Raw genomic sequence first — 20,392 nt, 5'->3', positions numbered from 1 at the left:
CACGCACATGTGCTAGAATTGTATCATGCTGTCATTGTCGTATATAAACTGTTAGTTCGAGAACGTCATCCAGGAAGACCTCCATCAATTCCATCCGGTACCGGTATGTCTCGACAACGGGAAGGTAGGGATCGGTCGGTCCGGCGCCGGATATTTGTGGTCTTCCTGTTTGGATATTTTTGGTCATCACCGCGTTGGGGTTTATCATGTTCTACTTTTCAGATAACGCGAAGCTCTCTGACCGCATCTGTATCTCTCAACAGCAGCATAATCGACCCACAACTCAATCATCCACAGTATCATGTCAATGCGAACGGCGCTCACAGCAGGATGGGCTGCTCTGCACACGGCACAATATGGTTTCGCAATCAGTAGTCTCAACGGTGTACAAGGCCCTCTTACATGTGGAGGTGCGGGCGCCATCACACCTCATCTAGTCGATTCGAAAGGTCTGAAGGACTGCATACAAATGAGCGTAAGTGATAGCATGTCTCCATCGAAAGCTTGCTGATGTCAAAAACATAGCCTGGAGCCTTTGGTCTCGTGACCTCTATCTTCACTTTGGGTGGTTTACTGGGATCTCTCGCGGCGACAAATATCAATCATCACTTGGGTCGGATCGGGACACTTCGTCTATCGGCATTACACATCTTGGTAGGGTCTCTGATAGTGGGATTAGCCAATTCGATGGGAGTGATGATTGCTGGCCGGTAAGTGTTTCCATATACTACCAAGAGTCCATAGCTTATGGTATCTGCAGGGTAATCATCGGTATGGGTTGCGGCTTGGCTACCGTCACCGTACCATTGGTACTCTCTGAAGTCGCTCCACCATCCATCAAGAGAGCTTTGGGAATAATGAATCAGATATTCATCGTCCTTGGCATGTTGACCGCTCAGAGTCTTTCATTCCCCTTCGCCAAACCTTTCGCTTGGAGATATGTTTTCACGGTGTCTTTCGGATTGGCGATAATACAACTTTTAGGTAGTCTGCTTATCCGTGAGCCTTCCAAGGGCCAGGAGACTGGAATAGATGAAGAGAGTGACGAGGAGACTAGCTTGCTACCTTCAGAGAATGAGAAGCCGTTGTCAATCAAAGATCTGGTGCTGTCAAAGGACCCTTTGGTCACCCGAGGATGTGAGTCAAGAAGAATTTGCGGCCGTCGCAATAATTGATTTCCTGCTTTTAGTACTGGTCGTTCTCGTGACCCAGATTTCCCAGCAATTTTGTGGAGTTTCACCAGGTAAGTCCTCTATACGCTATCTGAAGTCTATGTAAGCGTTTACGATTTCTCCCTTCCGCAGTCATGTACTTTTCTACTCGGATTCTTACACCGGTGTTCCAATCGAATTCCCGACTCATCGCTCTTTTCATCATACTCACCAAAGTACCCATCACTATACTCCCGGCATTCCTCATCGAGGTGAGTTCTCATGATGAATGACCTTCTCTTCAAGCTAACGCTGTTCATTCCTTCGTAGCGCCTCGGTACACGTCGTCTTTTCCTTATCCCGACCGTCTTCATGTCCATCGCCGCTGTGCTCCTTGCCTTCGGAATCAATTACGATGCTCAAGCTCTATCTGTCATTGGAGTCTTCTCCTTCGTGATAGCCTTCTCAGTTGGTCTTGGTCCCGTCACATGGGTGGTATTGCCCGAAGTGATGCCTAAACATGCTGTCACTGCCGCAGGAAGTGTCGGTCTTGCACTGAACTGGACACTCAATTTCTGCATGGGAGCGGTGTTCTTACCTTTGCAACGATGGATGAGTGGAGGAAGAGACGATGGGGAAGGAAATGTCTTTTTCGTGCTCGCTGCCACTTGTTTGGGAGCTGTTCTAGCAATGAGAACAGCTTTCAAAGCTCAAGAACGAGCTGTCATATAATACTCTTACATACAGTACCACTTCACATGCATTCCACTTACTTCAGTCAAAGATTCAGTAGAACTAGTCAGGCAGATGAACAGGATCAATACCTGAGACTCTGCCAGCAGCACCTTGATCTAAACTGTCTAACTCTTTCATATCTTGTTCGTCCAGCTCAAAGTCGTAAAGGTCTTTGTTAGCATCGATCCTAGTAGGCGATGAGGCTTTGGGGATGGGGACGAAGCTGGAACTGCGTGTCAGCCACACATCAAGGGTCTCCACTCCTAATAAGCTCACCCTTTCTGCAGACTCCATCTCAGTAGGACATGGGCTACACCTTTGCTATGCTTCTCGGCTATCTTGACGACAACAGGATCCTCGAACTTATCCTTCCTGATCCTCACTAACGGACAGAAGGCCTGAAGCACGATTCCTTTTGACTTGCAATAGTCCACCACCTCACGCTGTTGGCACCAAGGGTGTAACTCAATCTGGTTAACAGCGGGTAAAGGCTCTGGAAGAGCCTCGAGATGTTTAATATTGCTAAAGATCATGTAAGCAAAATATCAATGAGATCTCAGAGTCTTGACAAGACTTACAAATTCGACACACCTATATCCTCTACCCAGCCCTCCTTCTGTGCCATGGCAAGTCCCTTCCAGTGACTCACTCTGCCCTCCGGATCAGGTCTGGGATGGTGAATGATCATCAGATCGAGATATTCCTTCTCAAATCTACTTTTATCGAGCCTTGCTAATGATTTGCGGGCTTCATCTCTGACTTGCTCCGGGGTAGGTCTGATGGCTGACCTTTCCACGGGTGGCTGCCATTTGGTGCAGATGAAAAGCTTTTCTCGCGGGATTCCGGACTTAGCGATACCTTGGCCGACCTCTATACGAAACATTAGCGGACGCACAACTGAAAACGACGAACAGACACTCACCTTCTTCGTTCCCATACAGTTGTGCAGTATCGACTGAATTTCTCTTCTTCAGTATGAGATCTTAAATTGAGTTAAGCACATAGACACTCACCCAAAAGATAACCCGTCTTCATCGCATAAGCTACAGCTTCTACCCCTACCTCATCCTTCAGTCCACCTGACCCGAAACCCAATCTGGGCATCTCACGCCCGGTGTGAAACTTTACAGTACTCTCAAGAGTAAGTTTGGAGGACATGTTCATCGGTACGGCTACTTATGAGGAGGAGGGACTGTTGATCTACTGGGTAGTCACTTCATGTCTATACGTTATATAGACTTGGACCACATGATGAGCCTCCACCCCTGCCGGTCTCTCGGAACCGACGTGCCGTGATTTACTGCTGCCATAAATAGCCTATGCCATGCAGTGTGGACATAGGTGGGGGTGAGGACGACCTCTCAGATGGCATGAGAGGCCTGTTCAATAGCTCAAGACCATTGGAAACTCGCGAAACTGGACGAAATGATAAGTGAGAGATGAAGAATACTCCCGGTTATCTCGACTTGAGGTGTCGATTGACATCGTTCAGGGAGTTCAATCGCCGGCTCCCTATTATCTAAAAGAGTGATTCATAAGCATGCATTCGTGGTCGATTTTTGCTCAAGCAGCACTGACAAAGCAATCTTTGTTCTTTCTATACATATATATATATATTTATATAGGTGCATAACCCCTGCTCGATTTCTGTACATATCCAATAATGCCTTTCACACCTGTTCAAACATTCTTGGGTGGATTGTTACTTCATTTCTCGACCTCGTCGTTACTCGAAGATACCGGGCGCGTCTTTGGGATATCAGGTATCTTCAATGGAGCGATCTTCGGTACTCGCGAGCCATGGCAATGGGCCACTATAAGTGGACTACTTGCCGGTCCCCTCATAGGCCTCGCCACGGGATTACAAGCTTATTACCCCGGAAATGGACTTGAGACTATCGAGCAGATGGGTTTTGTCAGGTTAGCCCTTGCAGGAGCTTTGGTTGGTTTTGGAAGTCGAGTGAGTGTTTTTGATTATACAGTCTTTGTACTTTTACTGATCTATGGATGAATCAGCTCGGATCAGGCTGCACTAGCGGACACATGTTGTGCGGGGTTTCAAGACTTTCACCTCGCTCAATCGTTGCCACGGCTACCTTTTTCACCACGGCTGTTCTCACTGCAAAGTTGCTTCCCCTAAATACAAGCCCGTCGGTCGTCCCAGCCTATACCCTTCAAACGCCACCAACTCAAACGATGTTTATCCTTACAAGCGTGCTCATTGGATTCAAAATCGCTTATTCGTCACTTCGGCGATACCTACTCGCGTCCCCAAGTACGACTTTACGTCTGGCTCCCTTTTTCCTCCTTGGGACGGGGTTCTCGCTCGGCCTCTCGATTTCAGGGATGACCGATCCTTCGAAAGTGTCTGGATTCCTGCAACTGTTCAACCCCAAACACTTTGATCCTTCCCTTGGCATGATCATGCTTAGCGGTGTTTTGCCCAACGCTATACACTATGCACGGATCAAATACACCGCGAGAGCCAACTTCCCTTGGGAAAGCTGGCACGTTCCAACGCGAAAGGATGTAGACTGGAGATTACTCATCGGCTCGGCAATCTTTGGAGTAGGCTGGGCTTTGCAAGGTTTATGCCCCGGTCCCGCCATTGTGTCTCTTGGAGAAGTGTTGGTACGAACTGTCATACCGGGTCATAGTGTACCTATGGAGGCTTTAACCAAAGTTATCACATTTGTAGGTGCCATGGTGGTATCGATGGGCGTCGTCTCCTTGGTGTGACGAGAGTGTATGTATGTTATGTGTGAGATCGGGTTAATGCTGAATCAGATCTGACTCGACACACGGAGAGCAAGGAAGGGGAAAACGGCCAACTCACCCAACTGAATATCGTTTGTGCCTGGATTTCATCGATCGAGTGCTAGCGTGTTGATCGATGGCCGTCGGTCTAAGTGCGCGCTGACCCGTGGTTTTTGAATTTATGTTGTTATTTCTCCATTCACTGACCAAAGATTGACTCATCGTTTCGGCACCGATGCGTTAGCATGTCACCATACAGACTACATAACAGATGAACTTCCTTTCTTCCCATCTATCATCCAACTTATAACATAAAAATACAATCACTCCATAATTACTGATCGCACCATGGCAAACACCCACAACGGTACAGACAATCACCTTAAACCATCAGAACATCACCCAACAATGCTGGAAAGCGCAGAGACAGGCCTCGCCTCTGAGGCTGTCGAGTACGGTCAATCACCAATGCTCAGTCGCACAGCCAGCCAAGAGCTCACCTTGAACGAGACCAACCACTCTAATGACAATGACAAGTCAGAGGGTAAAGATGTAGAGAAGGCCGAGCCAACACAGGATAACTCTGGTCTGTTGTCCGGTATACGTTTGTATCTAGTATTCTTGTCTCTCATGTTGAGTGTATTTGTGAGTTAGATGAGAACTTTGCCAAGACTTTCTGCAACATGTTCGCTGACCATCGATATTTATAGATGTTTGCTCTTGGTATGTGTTTACTTGTTCTCTGTAGAGTTTCCCGAATTCACTGACATGATTATACAGATCAATCCATCGTTTCCACCGCTATTCCCCAGATTGTATCAGAGTTCCAAGCGTGAGTCCTTGTTGGATATTTCTTACATTGGATGTCCTCTGACCCCCCCTTCAGCTTCGATCAAGTCTCATGGATCATCACTGGGTACTTCCGTGAGTTCAAACTCGCGTCACATAAAGTCATCACCGGCTCATGCGAAGTTTCACAGTCACGCAATGTGGTCTTATCCTCCTCGTCGGTCAACTCCTCACTATTCTTAAAGCCAAATGGATGCTTCTCGGTGCCGTCTTCTTCTTCGAGCTTGGATCTTTGATCTGCGCCGTAGCCAAAGACATGACCACTTTGATCGGTGGACGAGCCGTCCAAGGTATCGGTAAGTAGTCCACCAGTTTGAGTTTCGATCTATGACTGATGGCAACTTCAGGTGCCTCCGGAATGTTCGTCTCCATTCTCGCTGTTATCGCCGTCGTCACTCGAGTCGACCAAAGAGCTGCCTTCATGGCCTCTTTCGGTATCGTCTTCGTCATCTCCAGTGTTGTGGGACCGTTGTTGGGAGGTGTGAGTGACTTCGGAATATCCACCTTGGATCGAACTGACATCATATATCTTTCAGGTCTTCACTGAGCGAGTCAGCTGGAGGTGGTGCTTCTGGATCAACCTGCCCTTCGGTGGTGTAGCTGCCGCCGCTGTCTTGTTCCTCCTTCCCGCCCGTGATCCCGAGGTCAACGAGAACACCCCTCACGATCGAACCTTGCTCGGCAAACTTAGACGAATGGATTGGCTCGGTACCGCCTTGATCTTCCTTACTGTCACTTGTCTCCTCTTGGCTCTGGCCTGGGGTGGTAACGAGTATGCTTGGAGCAGTAAGTCGAAACCAGCTTTCCCCCGCCACCCTCACTTCTCGTTTCTCCTTTGCGTACAGAGTGGTCATCTCTCCCTCCTCCTGTTCTCTCTCGACTCTCCCTCCCACTGTTTCTCCCTTGCTCCGTCTTGCCTAGTCCTACTCTCTCCTTTGGTTCTCCGTTTTCCCTCTTTTGCTTCTCCTTTTCACCTGCTTAGTCTGTCTTGACTCTTATCCGTCTGTTTGTCCTCCTCATATGCTGACTCCACTTATAGACTGGAGAATCATCCTCCTTTTCATTCTCGGTGGTTTACTCGTCATCTCTTTCGGCGCATGGCAATGGTACTACGACAAACATGCTCTCATCCCCCTTTCTCTGCTCAAGAATCGATCAGTCATCGCTTGTGCGGGAGCCATGTTCTTCTTCATGTTGGCTATGTTGGGTGGTACCTACCAACTTCCTCTCTTCTACCAAGCTGTAAGTCTCCCCGTGTTAGCGAGAACAATTCATAGCTCATAGACTTGCTTAATAGGGTCGAGCACACTCACCTGAGAAATCCGGTATCGATATCATCGCTTTCATGTTGTCAATCTGTGTTGCCATTTTCATTTCCGGCGGTATCACTACCAAATTCGGACGATACTATCCTTTCCTTCTCATTGGGTAAGTGTGTGCATCTGATATCCTTAAATCCAAGCTAATGACCCTACCGAACCAGTCCCCCCATTTCCGCCATCGGTTTCGGTCTCTTGTACACCATCGACGCCGAGATGTCAAATGCCAGAATTATCGGATATCAAATCTTGGCTGGTTTCGGTATTGGTCTTAGTTTCCAGAACGTCCTGATCGCCGTCCAAGCAGAGTACCATGATCAACCTGCTCTTTTGCCTCAAGCAACTGGTGTTGTGTCATTCTTCCAACTCACTGGTGCTGCTATCGGTATTGGTAAGCACTCGACCTACCTTTCAACGCAGAGTGTATATAAGCTAACGCCTTGGTGCAGGTATCATCAACACCGTTCAATCCGTCTTCTTGAACACGGAGATCAAACGACTCGCTCCCAACGTCGATTTCGAGACTGTCCCACAATCGGTCTCAGCGATCTATCAACTTCCTGTCGCTGATCAACCCCCTGTCATCGACGCATATATTATCAGCATCACCAAATCATTCATTCCCATCATTGCCGCTTGTATCCTCGCTTTGATCTTCGGTGCATTCATCAGAAACCACAATATGCTCACCAAAGGTGGTGCAGGTGCTGCTCATATGGCTTAGACAGAACAGCTCGAAGTTCTGTCATATCTATCCCAATTCCTTGACAATCTCTTCACACACACACCCACTTCAAAATAGTTAATCTATATATAATGTATATAATTTCATAGAGGGTTTCGGACAATGCATTCAATAACACCTCACGCGATCATGATTTGGGATCTCTTTCCTTGAGCTATATGGCCTATTGCAAACTATTGTCCTTCAGCTAGCGGTAGTTGTGAGAGACATGTATGATCTCTTTACAGGTACGACGATATATGATATGATGCATATGATTAGGTATGCTATTTTTCCAGTATGAAACCCCGTTGTAAGCGTGATTATCTCAATGGGCAAAATCCTAAAAATCTCTATTCAGATCTCATCAATCCCCTTTTTCAACCTTTTCCACCTCTACCACCTAGTTGCTGCACCGGACTATGACGACGAAGATCTGAAAACTTTCGGTAAACTCGCTACACCTTGCGAAGCCGTTTGACTATTGACCATACCGAACCTCGAACTGCAATCTAACAAGATTCTAAGTGCGTTTCTCGCTCTTACTCTCGAGATATCCTGAGAAGAGGACAATGACGGTCGGGAGGTGGTAGGTGCGAGGGGGACAGCAGGGGCGAATGGGTAAGGGAAAGTCTTGGATAAGACTTCATACATCGCTAGTGTCACGGCGAATTGAGGAGATGATCGAATCACTCTGCAAAAGGACCCATTAGCCAAGTTAACTTGTAAGAAAGGCTTGTGAGTTATACTTACCGAGCAAGACCACCCTTGTACAAGGCTATTTGCATATCACGAGCATGTTAGAGATTTTACAATTTGGTTCATTCTGTTTTGGCTCACCTCTGACACCTTCCTCCTGTAAGATCTTGGTGAATCCATCTACAACACCTTTATACACGGTCTGACCAGCTCGGGCTTGCGACTGAAGTCGGGTTTTGACCACATCGGCCGGTGTTGTCCTGTCAAGCGTTTTTGTCATTAGCACGACTAACGTCACTATATCATAATCCTCTAAAAGCCGCTCACAAATAAGCAGCGGGCATACCAGCGATACCGGCAGCAGTGAGAAGTTCTCCGAAACTGAGCACTTTTCCTCGCCTGCCCTCGTGGAAAAGATCTTTCTGCTCTGGGTGTCAGCGTATCTCTCTAGCGGGGTATATAGCGAGAGCGGCTTACCTTCAAGTGAGCGTATCTGGGTAAACAAACAAGATCTCCATATTAGCTGTGTGTCGTGTCAGTGAGTTCAGAGATGACTTACGCTGTGAAGTAAATCATTGACTGGTAGAGATGAAGAGTTAGCCGTTAAATCCAACATCAAGTCCAGTACGGCGATCGGGCTTCTCCAGCACCCCAATGTTTCTCCTGTCGATCCTGCCCCTTCTCACCATTTCGGCCTGTTGTCTCCTGTCCCTGTCGTCTTCCCCTGCGTTCCTCCTTGTCTGTTCGCCATCTTCTCCCTTATCCTTATCCTTCTGCTTCGCATTCTCCTGATTCTCCTCCTTCCCTTCAACGTCCATCCATCTCTTCCCGTCCGTTTCTGCCGTCACCTTCTTCGATCTTACCACCCCTCTCTCCTCACTGTAATACAATCAACTCACGAAAGGAATATCTCTGCAAAACATACAATCAGCAACCAAGCTACGCAAGTAAAGAGATCTCAAACTCACCTCCAGAAACAAGCGATAGCACCCTATCAGAATCAGGATCGTCAGGATCGTCATACCGTGAGTAAAGGTCTCTGACCCACCTTGTACAATCCTACTAAACCGAGTTGTTTGACGATATGCAGCGCCCCTCGGGGTACTGCACCACCTCCTTCCGCTCTCGTTATCTCACCAGCCTATTGATCTCAAGGGTCAGACATGTTCAGAGACTCCTCAGCTCCTAGACATACCATCTGTAAACGAATTTTCGTAATTTCTGAAAGGAAGATTAGCATGTTCCGGTGATGTACTCATAGCAAATCGGACCCACCAAGAGGATTGGTGACGGCCTGTTTCACAATGTCAGCCCATCACACCCTCTGTCATGTCGATATAGGATTATTGCATACCACTTGACATCCACCGGCCATACCACCCGCAAAGATCTCCATATACAATGGGATTCTACCGGTTTCAGGATCGGTTGCCTTTTTCCTCACGAAATCGTTGACGGTCAATTTGATGGCTTTCTCAGGTGCTACACCGACGAGCTGAGGCATGACACCTCGGTAGAAAGCTCTTATACCTCCTTCGTTGGCGTATACCTTTCTTACGCAGTCTGCGGCATTTCGGTAAAGCACTTCTCCAACCACAGTAGATCGTTGATTTTGTAATCTGATGAAAATCGGCGATTAGCCTACCATCCGAGTGCGGAATGACCATTGGACATGACATACCGAGTCTTGACCAAATCAATTGGGTATACAACCTAGTGGGAAGACGTTAGCGAAAATACGAAGATCCTTACTCCTCTGACTCACATAGGCACCTATACCACCTGCTATACCACCCAAGAAGAAACCGTAGGCGGATTGACCTAGCTGAGACAGAACACTTCGAGAGGCTGTCACTTGAGGTTGTATAGCAGCTTCAGGTGGTTGCCACTGGATATCAGGTATCATCAGCTCGAGTACAAACCATCCGGGTAGGGCTTATTGTGGACTGACCTTGGCATCGAGAAGGGCTTGGAAATCAGCTGAACCGAGTCGAGAGCTGGTGGAAGCACTTCCACGAGTAGCGAAATGCCAGATGATTTGTGCCTGCGAATTGAATCAATATCCGTTGTCCAAATCAAGCTTTGATATGACGTACCTCCATAGGGGTGAACATTCCATATCGCATACTAGAAGCAGCTTCATCCAGGAAATCTGATACATCGATTCTACCATCTTTCGATTTCCTCACTGCGTGTTCGATGATACGTTCGACAGCGTCCATCTCTGTGGGATTGTAAGCAACTATACCCTACTGGACGAATTCATCGTGACATACCTCGAATGACTATTGACAAATCGCAAGTAAGCATTGCATACTCTCCCGCATGGACGATAGGCACATCTGACTCACTGTTATGGAAAGCTATGACCTCCGAATAACTAATCTTCCTACCCGGGTTCATCGTACAAAGCGTAGGTAACCTCTCAAGAACTGAATCTGATAATTTGTGTCCAGCAATCTCTACAATGATTCTTTGGAACTCTTCCGGACTGATATAACCATCGCCATCTTGATCGAAGTGGTGGAAAGCTTGTCGAAGCCTTTCACCTTGGTATCCTTTTATGAGCTGCGTGAATTCGTGATCTGTTGCGAACGCGAAAGGTGTCAGCTAAGCGATCACTTTCATTGCACAGCGAAAAAGTACACCCACATCCTAGAACATGTCGTCCACCTCGTTTACCAACGTAAAGCTTCATCCAGTCACAATCAAAGTCAAAGGCTAAGTAGGTAGTCAGCCAGGATGAAATTGGCTTCCAATCGTTCGACGGAGACTCACGTATTCCACTGGCAGCAGTGTTAGCAGAGAGCACCGCTTTGAACTCGTCAAACTCGATAGTCCCAGAGGCGTCGCTGTGACCGAGATGTCAGCTGACGATTCTCTGTTGGGAAGAAGTATGTTGAGAGCTGACTTACGTATCAAAAACGAGGAAAGCAAGTTGATAATCCGCATCGGGCTACGAACTGTTAGATAGGCAGACCGACAACCTCAATACTCCAGACACTTACTCGTTTCAGCACTGCATGAGAGACAGTCAGCAAAGGGCAGATTGCAGTCCATCATAGGCGTTTCACTTACAGGTCTCAAACACAACGAAATCCTCCCATGATACCAATCCTCGTCCAGTATTGTCCGCTACTGTGAACACTATATGCCGATTTGAGGTTAACGATTGTCGAATATAGATTCACAGTCATAACTTACAGTTGGTGTATTGTTCTCTTTTGATCTTACTGAAACCCTCATCAGTGGGAGCGATGGCATCGATAAACTGAGAAGGATTGAGGTATCTATAGGATGATATACCATGTTTTAGCTGCCGATACAAGGGGGGGGATCAACTGAACAACGAAACCGCTCACTTCTTCCCCTCAATCTCCTCTTTTGCGAATCTATCAAAAGTCCTTCTCCATCTCGCCAATTCGTTCTCTGCGGGTTTGACGGAAGAAGCGAGTGAACCGGCTGTTGATTTTATGGTGGAAGATAACCTGGACGTGAGCGGTGCCTGTGAGTCGGACATGATGGATTACTGTACACGGCTGTAAGGTGAATGCAGAATAGGAGGAGGTGGGTGATCGACAGTACCTAGGGGGTTTCTTCGGTGCGATGTGAGGAGGATGAAGAGGATGAGTATGGTATGGGAGGTGTGTGGTGGTGAGGCGTATTCATGTATGTATGACTGAGTGATGTGTCTTTTCCAGCCCGGTTGTTCCGACTGTCACTGTGACTCGGAGTTAACTCGCACACCATAGTTACTTGATTATACTCCACGGTGCCCCCCTTCACACCCTTCACGTCCCCTACAACGGGATCAATGATCAATATGAATGCTCCTATGGATAGTAGTAGTAGTAGTATCAGATCAGACAGACCACGACCACTGATCGCCACGTCATGCTGGCATGTTTGTTCATCATTCGATCAACGGACAACGGACAACGGACAACGGACTAAAGTACGTTCTATCTGGTTCATGACTCAGCTCACTTGCATCCTAATCTCAGAACCCCGTTCACAGAAGACAAAGCACAGGACACAGGACACAAAACAGAATGGATCTAGGCGCCAGTGGACTCCCCACCTCCTTCGGTAAACAAACCCCTTCCCTTCCTACCAGACCACCTCCCGCCCAATCAACATCCAGGGGTGGACACTCAGGGCGAGGATCAAGAGGATTGGCAGGAGGCGGAACGCGAGGTAACAATAGAGGACGAGGGAGGGGAGGTGTGAGTAGCGGTGAAGACCATGGCAATCATGCATATGGTGATGAACTCGAACATGCGCAGTCGGGCTTCAATGGCGGAACCAAGGTCAGTTCAGCATTGGATGATCTCGACGCTTAGCTATGGGTGCTGAATTGGGAAGTATCGTTTGATATAGAGACCACACCCTCCTTCTCCAAATGACTCCCCTTCATCGTCCAATCGGAACGCACCACCCAACTTCAGACAGAATCAACCGTTCTCAAACAGGGGAAATGGCGGGAGAGGCAGAGGGAGAGGAGGTGGACCCAGGATGCAGCATGATCACGGACAGGGTGCAGGTGAGAGAGGGTTCTGGAAAGATAGTTTCATGGAAGACCCATGGAAGGAATTGGAGGAGCAGAGGTCGAGGACGAAAGGGGTCGTGTGAGAAGCGATTTACAACCACTTTTATGGTTTCAACGAGATTCATGGACGTACCCATGAGTTGTCAATGGGTAATGAATGATATGCCAAGAATATAATGCGGTATGTATATACTTTTCTATGAACACATGAATACAGTCGTAAGTCGCCCTTTCGTTTATCTAGCTTGAGACCCCAAGGGTGGTTGAAGCGTGCTGACTCTGCCATCGATGTCTCATAGTGAACAGTCAAATAATTAGAGACTCGACCAGTGTCATATGGGCTCTGGACACCCATGACGATATGCATGTCTCTGTACACGTACCTCGCAGACCATTGTAAGATACAGAAGAGACCCGTCCCTTCACCGAGATCATTGAGAGGGATGTTGATGCGGCCAAAGTGATCATCTTCTGTTGATGGAACATGACGCACGGACGATGCTCACTCACACGGGTCATGTTGGATGATCAACAAATCATTGATTTGATCCCAATCTTTGATTCCTTCTTCTTCCTTTTCCACAACACACTCGACTCGCTCATACAACACATTCATTCATTCATTCATCAATATATAAAAGCCCTATCGCACCAGAGTATCGACACACACACACACACACACACACCTCCCTTTGGCATTCCTCAACAGTGTTGCGTCGGATTTTGGGGTTGTATCGATAACCAGCCGAGGATGGTACTCCCGTCAGAACTTATGCGAGGTGGGTCCATCCTGGACAAGAACTGACAGGTTGGGACATTGACATCCTTTCAAGTTCTCGTGCCCACACTGTTACAGCTCGACTCAACACTGCTGTCTTCCTTGATCGATCTGCAAAACCGTTCTGTATACCAAGAAGTTGTCAAATACCTCTACAGCCATGTGGACATCGTCTTGCCAGCTGATCTATCGATGTCTCCTCTGCTGGTATCACCGAAGGTCAACGCTGTCCTCCGGTAGGTGCTATTTGCAACGTCCCGCATGTTGAGCTGACAATAGCATCAGGGTTGGCAAGTTGGGCCAAGTAACCAAGACCATCCGGGTTCGACATTCCTCGTCATCCAAAGAAGACGTTCCTTCAATACAAACCCGATATCTCACCGATACTGATGGTGAGAAGAGGACTGCTGTCTGGACCTTAGCCGCTGATATCATCCAACGTTGTCCCAATGTTCGGACACTGGAGTGGGAGACGAATTTTGGCATAGGTGGAAGTTTATGGGATGTGAGTAATACCACATTGTCATTGCAGTCCGGCCCATTGCTTATCACGCATTTTTCTTAGGCGATCTCCTCTCTGAATGATCTGACGCAACTATCAATTCGCCACTCGCCTTTACACCCCTCTCAAGATCCGAACAGAAATTCCACTGCGCATTTCCCTCGCATAGCTCCTCGTCTACAACTGCTGATTCCTCCTGGCTTATCGCTACAACCAGAGGTCAAGGCTGGGGGTAGCGTTTCACCGCTGACGAGAGGATCAGTCGTTGGCAATGGTGGTTGGGGCTTAGGAATAGGATGGGAGAACTTGGAGGTCCTGAAGATAGGGCCGTTGAGTGAAACAGGTGTAGGTTTCCAGCATTCCTTTCTATGATGGAAAACGCTGAATCTCCGATAGGCAAAAACGATCGCGAATCATCTCACCTTGTTATCAATGCGACCCTGTTCTCTCGCCGGAATCGCGTTGGAAACTCATTTCCTAGATATCCTTCTTTGTAATGCAATCAGCAGAATCGGTTCTCTCGGTACATTGGCTCATGTCGAATTATCCACGACTGGGACAAGATTGACTGCCGAGTGCCTCAACACCATTATCACCGGTTGTGTCGTGTTAGAAAGTCTCAAACTGAATGGTGTAGATGGTGGGTTAAGGAATCGCTCTTCCAAAGCTGACGACATACACCATTAGGCCATTTAAGCAAAGATACCTGGTCAACGATCACTGAGTGGCCACCAAGCTTTGAATCGCTGGAGATAGTAGTTCCGGAGTACTCCAAGAAATTCTCGTGAGTTTCAGTCTCGTTGATATGACCATTACTGATTGTAAGCTTCTTCCTCATCAGCTGGATACTGGATCATCTTGAAAGTATTCATCATGTACCTATATCTCAACTCAAACATCTCGCCATACGCCGAAGTATCCATCCGACAAATTTTCTACCTTTTCCTCCACCCAACGCACTTACATATCCGCCTTGTCGACCTGATATGGCGCTGCAAGCGATCCCAGATACACTTCTCAACGCGATCGTGGACAAGGGCAAGCAGCTGCGATCACTGTGTCTGAACTGGTGCGAGATCACTCAAGGAGGATTCACAACTATAATGTCGAATTGTACGAAATTGAAGACATTGGAGATAGCCTTGGCGGCTCCTCTCATACAGGTCGTCAGTGTCAATGCTTCAGAGTTGTGACCGTGAGCTAACTTCAGCATAGTTGAACCTTCCAACCTCCTTCGCGAAACTTCCTATGGAACGACTACACATCACTAGTGATCCTGCAGTGCATCCGGCTAACATCACGGGCAAACTCAAAATCGATGACATCAACATTCCTGAGGCTTTTCCAACGGTCCTTCGCAATCAAATTCTGGAGAATGATCCGAACCTGCCAGATCCTCGAGATTTGAAGCGATTTTCCCGTCGGTTGCCCAACTTGACCACTTTCGCTTGGGTAGGAAAGGGTGGTCGAGGCGAATGGCACTTCACTCGCAAGTCTGCTCCATCGAGTATAGTCAATATCGACTTCAAACATTCTGCTGTCAAAACTGAGGATATATGGCAACAATGTCAGAAAGCTCCTCCACCGCTGTACGGTGATGTTATCGAAAACCCGAGTTCAAGTGTTTCATTAGAGATCCCCTCTCTACCCTCGACACCTGCAATTATCGATTCACCCATTTCTAGGGTTTCAACTGTCAATACGGATGGCTTGGTCAAGACTCCTAGCACTGGAAGAGTCAGCTTAGCCGAGGTTGAGGCTGGTCTCGAAGATCCTTCGCCGTTCAATGCCGAGGCAGTAACCGAAGTCCCTCCAACTGCTACGAAGACATTCACCGGATTACCCAAGATTCTCCGAAATTCGAAAGCTTCGAGACCTATACCAGCCACCTCCCCCAGTACTTCCAATAAGAGTGGTCCATCCGCGATGTTCTCTTCGCCCAGGACCAGTGGACCGGTAAGCTCCGAAGCGAGGTCACCTCCGAGTTCACCTCATTCTTCCCATCGCCGAGGATCGAGCAGAACCTGGCATGGTGTCACTCGTAAGAGCGCTGTTCCCGAACAAGAGTTGACCAACGCGCCTCGGATCGTTCCTGGTTCCGGGGGTAGACAGTCTCTTCCTGTCGAAGCTATTGGTGAGAGACTGAAGAAGGCTGCACCGAAGGAAAAGGTGGAGAAAAAGAAGATTGAGGCTAGTCCGAAATCGGCAGAATCGGGATGGACCGTTGTAGGTGCAGGGAATGATAAGCCGATCAAAGGGGATAGGTCAAAGAAAGGTATTCCTAAGAAATCGAAATATTGACTCATGGATTGATTTGAGAAGAAACCTTTTCATAGTTCCCAGTTACTAAGTATCAAGAAAACTTGTATATGTATTTAGAGTTGTAAATACAGAAAACATGACATGCATCTCTCTTACATTAACATGTGGGAGCGAAATCGAATCGGGTAGCGAAACCTATCTATACAACCGAAAAGACGTATCGATAACAGTAGACAATGGGACAATATCATAAATGGTTCAAGATCCAAGGTTGTTGATCAACTTGATCAAGGGGTAATCTTTCCTCGGGCTTGAGGCGAAGTAGCTATCAGAAAACAACGATACAACTGTCAGTTTCGGTGTCGGGATAGCGATGCAAAGATCTGCTTACTGATTGTATGAATTCTCTAGCTTCTACTGATAAGAATGATGGGAAATGTACATCGCATGTGCATATTCTTTGATGGACCACTATTGAACGTACATTATCAGCATCTGCTCCCCTCGGACAAATTCTTGATGGCGATGATACCTCAATTCACTCACATCTTGGGCCACTGGACGTATCTGCTCCGAAAGGTTCTGCGCCACAAGTTAGCTCGTATGCGAGAACACCTAGTGCCTATATGATGTGAACTTCAATCAGCTGTGACTTCTGTTTGACTCCGAATGATACTCACCCAGATATCCACAGCTTTCCCATATGGCTGACCCAACACCATTTCGGGTGATACGTAAGACAACGTACCCGCTAATGTGCGCTGACTGTATTGCAAGACAAGAGGATCAGCTCTCTGACTTGCATATCAAACGAGATACACTCACCTGTTCTCTTCTGGGGAGTAGACTGACCAACCGAAATCACCTATCTTGATCTCCCCATTCATGCCTACGATGAAACCAGTAAGAATGTCAGCTAGGGTCTGCACACGAAAGGAAGTGATGACTGACCAAGTAGCAAGTTCTCAGGCTTGATGTCTCGATGGATGATCTGATTCGAATGCAGATATGTCAATCCGGAAGTCACTTGACGAATATACTGTTGGGCCAAGTTAGTGAATTATACAAGGACGGCAAATCCGAAAGAAAGGGTTACTGACTTGACTGCTCCTCCTTTCAGAAAATCTACCCTTCTTAGCGAGCTGTTTGAATAATTCCCCTTTGCCTGGTTGTCAAACCGAATCAGCTGACTGCGCCCAAATCATATCAAACCACTGACCTGCTAGTTCGAGCATAAGAAATATGCGCGTGGAGTCGTGGAACCATCCGTATAGTCGTATGATGTTCGGGTGTCTAGAGTGAGCGGTAGTCAACTGGCTGGACGTCTATCAATGCCCTTGCACCTACCTCAACTGCTGCATCACTTCGATCTCCCTTCTGACTTGAATTTGGACCTCCTTAGTGATGACCTCATCTTTGCTCAGGCATTTCAGCACCAGAATGAATGGGTCTGTCTTCGATTTCACCCTAGCTAGATACACTTTTCCGAAGTGACCTAAGTGTACAGTGTCAGTGTGGGTCATCTCGCAGCATGTTACACACCTTTGCCCAATGGTCTCCCTATATCGAAATTGGCCAAGCTCCAATGCTTGGATGGGCCAGCGCTATGAATGAGAGACAGCACGATCAGTAAGTTATCATCTGAGGGTAGAAGAAGAGTGCTTCCTCAGTGCGATCATGACATTCGATCAGGAGCCTGGAGACAACACTAACCGCTCAAAATCATCATCGAGTTGCCTATGTTGGGCCACTCGTTCAGGTGTAGCTGGCACATGAGGGATTTGTTCGAAACCTCCGTCATATATCCCTATACCGGTCGACTCTGTGGACGAAGGGTGCCGGTCCTGATGCCGATGCTGCATGATTGCATTGTCGACTTGGTGCTCCGCCTGAGTGATGTTTGGGTTGCATGATGCACAAAGTCATCTGGATAATGGACAATCATCTCAGGAGCTGAGTTGACGATAGTTGGCTGTGTTACGTAATATAACGGACCGAGTGCGTCCGGTGCTGTTGCTGCTGTTGCTGCTGCTGCTGTGATGTTGAATGGATGGGTTGAACTAGATCCCACTTGACAACCACATCTACGCTTCATGTTGATGACTATATTGGCATATCACATAATCAGCAATGTCAGCATACCAGACCTATCCACAGCAAGGTGGGAGAAACTTGCCAGGTGCCCCCAGCGAGAGATCAGCCGCTTCAGAGGATGATGGAGAGGAGGAGAGGGATCTACCTCCTTCAAAAGGCAATGGGACGGCCGCTCCGAGTAATCGTAAGTAGCAGTTTGATGTTAGATCATCTTCAACTTTTCATCGATGTATCTAGTTCCTACCATTCTCGATGATCTAAGAGCATACGCTGATTCAATGTTGCTCTGACAGGTGCATGTGTAAGTTGCGCCCAGAAAATTTTCGCCTTTCGCTTACCCCCTCCTCCAGGATTACTGTCACCGGATGAAGATGAAATGTATCGGTAAGGAGAATCCACCGTGTAATCGGTGTAGGCAAAGCAAACATCCATGTACTTTTGATGGACCGAGGAAATCCAAGTCGTCTAAAGTTGAAGAGTGAGTGCAACTAATTGCTACCAAATGCTAAATTCTTATCAGCCGATTACGCCTGGTGGAAGCACAGATCGGGGCCATGCAAGGGAATCTACAAGAGTTGTTGCAGCTGCAAAGAGGTGCAGCTGCTGTTGCCGCGGCGAACAGTGAGTTGTATGTCTCTGTTCAGCCGTGTCTGACCCCCCCTTCTAGCCCATCCATCCACCACGAATGACTTTGATGCAAACTCCCCTGTTCACCTCGGTCAGCGGCATCACTCATCCCAGACCGCTCATGGACCATTGGGCCCGCCTCCTTGGGGAGCACCACCTCATCACCCTCACCGATCTCGTGCCGTTCCATCTCCCGGTCCTTCCGATGAGGATGAGCCTATCGATCCCCTCAAATCGGCGTATGCAGCTGCACCATGGGCAAATATGCTTCACCTGGCCGAAGCTGCAAGACTGAAAGCGGATTCGCACATCGGCGGAGATGATGATCAAGGATTCCGACCGAAGGTGATCTCTCCTCGCTACGATGTGCTCGATGATGTGCAAAGAGCGAGAAAGCGACCTCGCACATTGAGCGCCGTAGGGGATGATGCTCCTTCTGTTCACATCAGTCTCAACGAAAGAGGACCCAATGGATCACCAGATCCGGTCGATCTAGGATGGTGTACATTGGAGAAGGGGAGACAGTTATTCGACACGTGAGTGAATGGATGATCTGGAGCGATGCTAATGTTGTAGATTCTTCGAACGGTGTGGTGTCTACATGCCTTGTTTCGATCCAGAATATGACACGTGGGACAGGTGAGCTGTTTTCCACTGCTACCCTTTGATCTTTCACGCCTGATGCATCTCCTGTAGTCTGCGAAAACGATCTCCATTCGCGATAACGACGATCATAGCAGTGGTCACAAAATGCGAGGATGCAGCTGGTGAGTCTTTTCGATCGATAATGAGTCCGTGCTTAGACTCTTTCGCAGGCCCTCCCAGTGAACTCCAGCTGAAAAGTAGGGAACATGCGGAGAAAATGGGTAAGTCATCGTTTCCCATCACCCCAATGTCCTACTGACCTTGATTTTTAGCCATGCACTCCCTCTTTACTCCTGTTTCTAGGATCGAGATTGTACAGGCGATGAGTAAGTCAGACTTGAGGACGAGCTCAGCTAACACCAATAGTTCTGCTTGCCTCTTGGGGAGAAACATTCTGGAGACCAGGTGGTGAGTAAGAGAACCGCAGCAGTAACGAATGCTGAAATTTCGATCCCATAGGCCATGCAATTCGGATGGCAATGGACATGGGATTGCACAAGTCGCTGGCGTATCTGGTGGAAGCTGGTATGGGTGCTGGAAAAACGCCGGAGCAGGTCGAGGCGGACAGACTGATCGTTGCCGGAGCTAGAGTTTGGCTTACGGTGAGTATCTTCATATACTCTCGCAATTAGACAGCTGACACCATACGTACAGCTCTTCAAGATGGAATACGAGTGAGTGGATCTGTCAGGGGATGAATC

General features: G+C 47.8%; 9 protein-coding genes across 9 annotated transcripts; 6 read left to right on the top strand and 3 right to left on the bottom strand.

Annotated features, from left to right (window-relative positions):
* Positions 1–301: 301 nt before the first annotated feature.
* Positions 302–1,883, top strand: I203_106691 (uncharacterized protein; the record flags this gene model as incomplete). The annotated part of the gene is made up of 6 exons (XM_019151016.1): positions 302–475; positions 526–710; positions 761–1,137; positions 1,190–1,243; positions 1,305–1,423; positions 1,482–1,883. 6 exons carry the CDS (start codon positions 302–304, stop codon positions 1,881–1,883), a joined length of 1,311 nt encoding a protein of 436 aa, XP_018999584.1.
* Positions 1,884–1,946: 63 nt separating this feature from the next.
* On the bottom strand, positions 1,947–3,044 carry I203_106690 (uncharacterized protein; the record flags this gene model as incomplete). The annotated part of the gene is made up of 5 exons (XM_019151015.1): positions 1,947–2,109; positions 2,163–2,408; positions 2,465–2,756; positions 2,809–2,841; positions 2,900–3,044. 5 exons carry the CDS (start codon positions 3,042–3,044, stop codon positions 1,947–1,949), a joined length of 879 nt encoding a protein of 292 aa, XP_018999583.1.
* Positions 3,045–3,549: 505 nt separating this feature from the next.
* Positions 3,550–4,625, top strand: I203_106689 (uncharacterized protein; the record flags this gene model as incomplete). The annotated part of the gene is made up of 2 exons (XM_019151014.1): positions 3,550–3,846; positions 3,903–4,625. The coding sequence occupies 2 exons, from the start codon at positions 3,550–3,552 to the stop codon at positions 4,623–4,625; spliced, it is 1,020 nt and encodes a 339-aa protein (XP_018999582.1).
* Positions 4,626–4,991: 366 nt separating this feature from the next.
* Positions 4,992–7,535, top strand: I203_106688 (uncharacterized protein; the record flags this gene model as incomplete). Its single annotated transcript, XM_065518029.1, has 11 exons — positions 4,992–5,288; positions 5,354–5,366; positions 5,424–5,475; positions 5,530–5,567; positions 5,624–5,788; positions 5,840–5,973; positions 6,029–6,278; positions 6,532–6,734; positions 6,790–6,920; positions 6,976–7,202; positions 7,261–7,535. The coding sequence occupies 11 exons, from the start codon at positions 4,992–4,994 to the stop codon at positions 7,533–7,535; spliced, it is 1,785 nt and encodes a 594-aa protein (XP_065373333.1).
* A 420-nt stretch (positions 7,536–7,955) lies between these two features.
* I203_106687 (uncharacterized protein) lies at positions 7,956–11,754 on the bottom strand (the record flags this gene model as incomplete). Its single annotated transcript, XM_065518028.1, has 24 exons — positions 7,956–8,229; positions 8,289–8,313; positions 8,376–8,494; positions 8,562–8,656; positions 8,712–8,727; positions 8,794–8,813; positions 8,921–9,113; positions 9,203–9,225; positions 9,283–9,375; positions 9,430–9,455; positions 9,510–9,528; positions 9,589–9,853; positions 9,916–9,947; positions 10,000–10,122; positions 10,186–10,278; positions 10,331–10,458; positions 10,586–10,819; positions 10,887–10,955; positions 11,013–11,086; positions 11,150–11,190; positions 11,243–11,253; positions 11,313–11,381; positions 11,439–11,524; positions 11,597–11,754. The coding sequence occupies 24 exons, from the start codon at positions 11,752–11,754 to the stop codon at positions 7,956–7,958; spliced, it is 2,286 nt and encodes a 761-aa protein (XP_065373332.1).
* Positions 11,755–12,286: 532 nt separating this feature from the next.
* Positions 12,287–12,866, top strand: I203_106686 (uncharacterized protein; the record flags this gene model as incomplete). Its single annotated transcript, XM_019151011.1, has 2 exons — positions 12,287–12,544; positions 12,615–12,866. 2 exons carry the CDS (start codon positions 12,287–12,289, stop codon positions 12,864–12,866), a joined length of 510 nt encoding a protein of 169 aa, XP_018999579.1.
* An 887-nt stretch (positions 12,867–13,753) lies between these two features.
* I203_106685 (uncharacterized protein) lies at positions 13,754–16,364 on the top strand (the record flags this gene model as incomplete). The annotated part of the gene is made up of 7 exons (XM_019151010.1): positions 13,754–13,797; positions 13,847–14,066; positions 14,127–14,408; positions 14,460–14,703; positions 14,751–14,847; positions 14,905–15,229; positions 15,279–16,364. 7 exons carry the CDS (start codon positions 13,754–13,756, stop codon positions 16,362–16,364), a joined length of 2,298 nt encoding a protein of 765 aa, XP_018999578.1.
* A 208-nt stretch (positions 16,365–16,572) lies between these two features.
* I203_106684 (uncharacterized protein) lies at positions 16,573–18,187 on the bottom strand (the record flags this gene model as incomplete). Its single annotated transcript, XM_019151009.1, has 11 exons — positions 16,573–16,650; positions 16,717–16,796; positions 16,872–16,947; positions 17,006–17,090; positions 17,151–17,214; positions 17,277–17,364; positions 17,426–17,490; positions 17,545–17,618; positions 17,673–17,820; positions 17,868–17,929; positions 18,039–18,187. 11 exons carry the CDS (start codon positions 18,185–18,187, stop codon positions 16,573–16,575), a joined length of 969 nt encoding a protein of 322 aa, XP_018999577.1.
* A 268-nt stretch (positions 18,188–18,455) lies between these two features.
* On the top strand, positions 18,456–20,369 carry I203_106683 (uncharacterized protein; the record flags this gene model as incomplete). Its single annotated transcript, XM_065518027.1, has 11 exons — positions 18,456–18,603; positions 18,726–18,897; positions 18,940–19,040; positions 19,087–19,570; positions 19,623–19,685; positions 19,743–19,813; positions 19,862–19,912; positions 19,964–20,017; positions 20,079–20,099; positions 20,151–20,293; positions 20,346–20,369. 11 exons carry the CDS (start codon positions 18,456–18,458, stop codon positions 20,367–20,369), a joined length of 1,332 nt encoding a protein of 443 aa, XP_065373331.1.
* Between the last annotated feature and the right edge of the window lie 23 nt (positions 20,370–20,392).

The sequence above is a fragment of the Kwoniella mangroviensis genome (genome assembly GCF_000507465.2).
Source record: "Kwoniella mangroviensis CBS 8507 chromosome 1 map unlocalized Ctg02, whole genome shotgun sequence".
NCBI classification, from domain to species: domain Eukaryota; kingdom Fungi; phylum Basidiomycota; class Tremellomycetes; order Tremellales; family Cryptococcaceae; genus Kwoniella; species Kwoniella mangrovensis.
The sequence above is the reverse complement of the archived record's forward strand: the minus strand, read 5'-3'. Positions and strand labels throughout refer to the sequence as shown.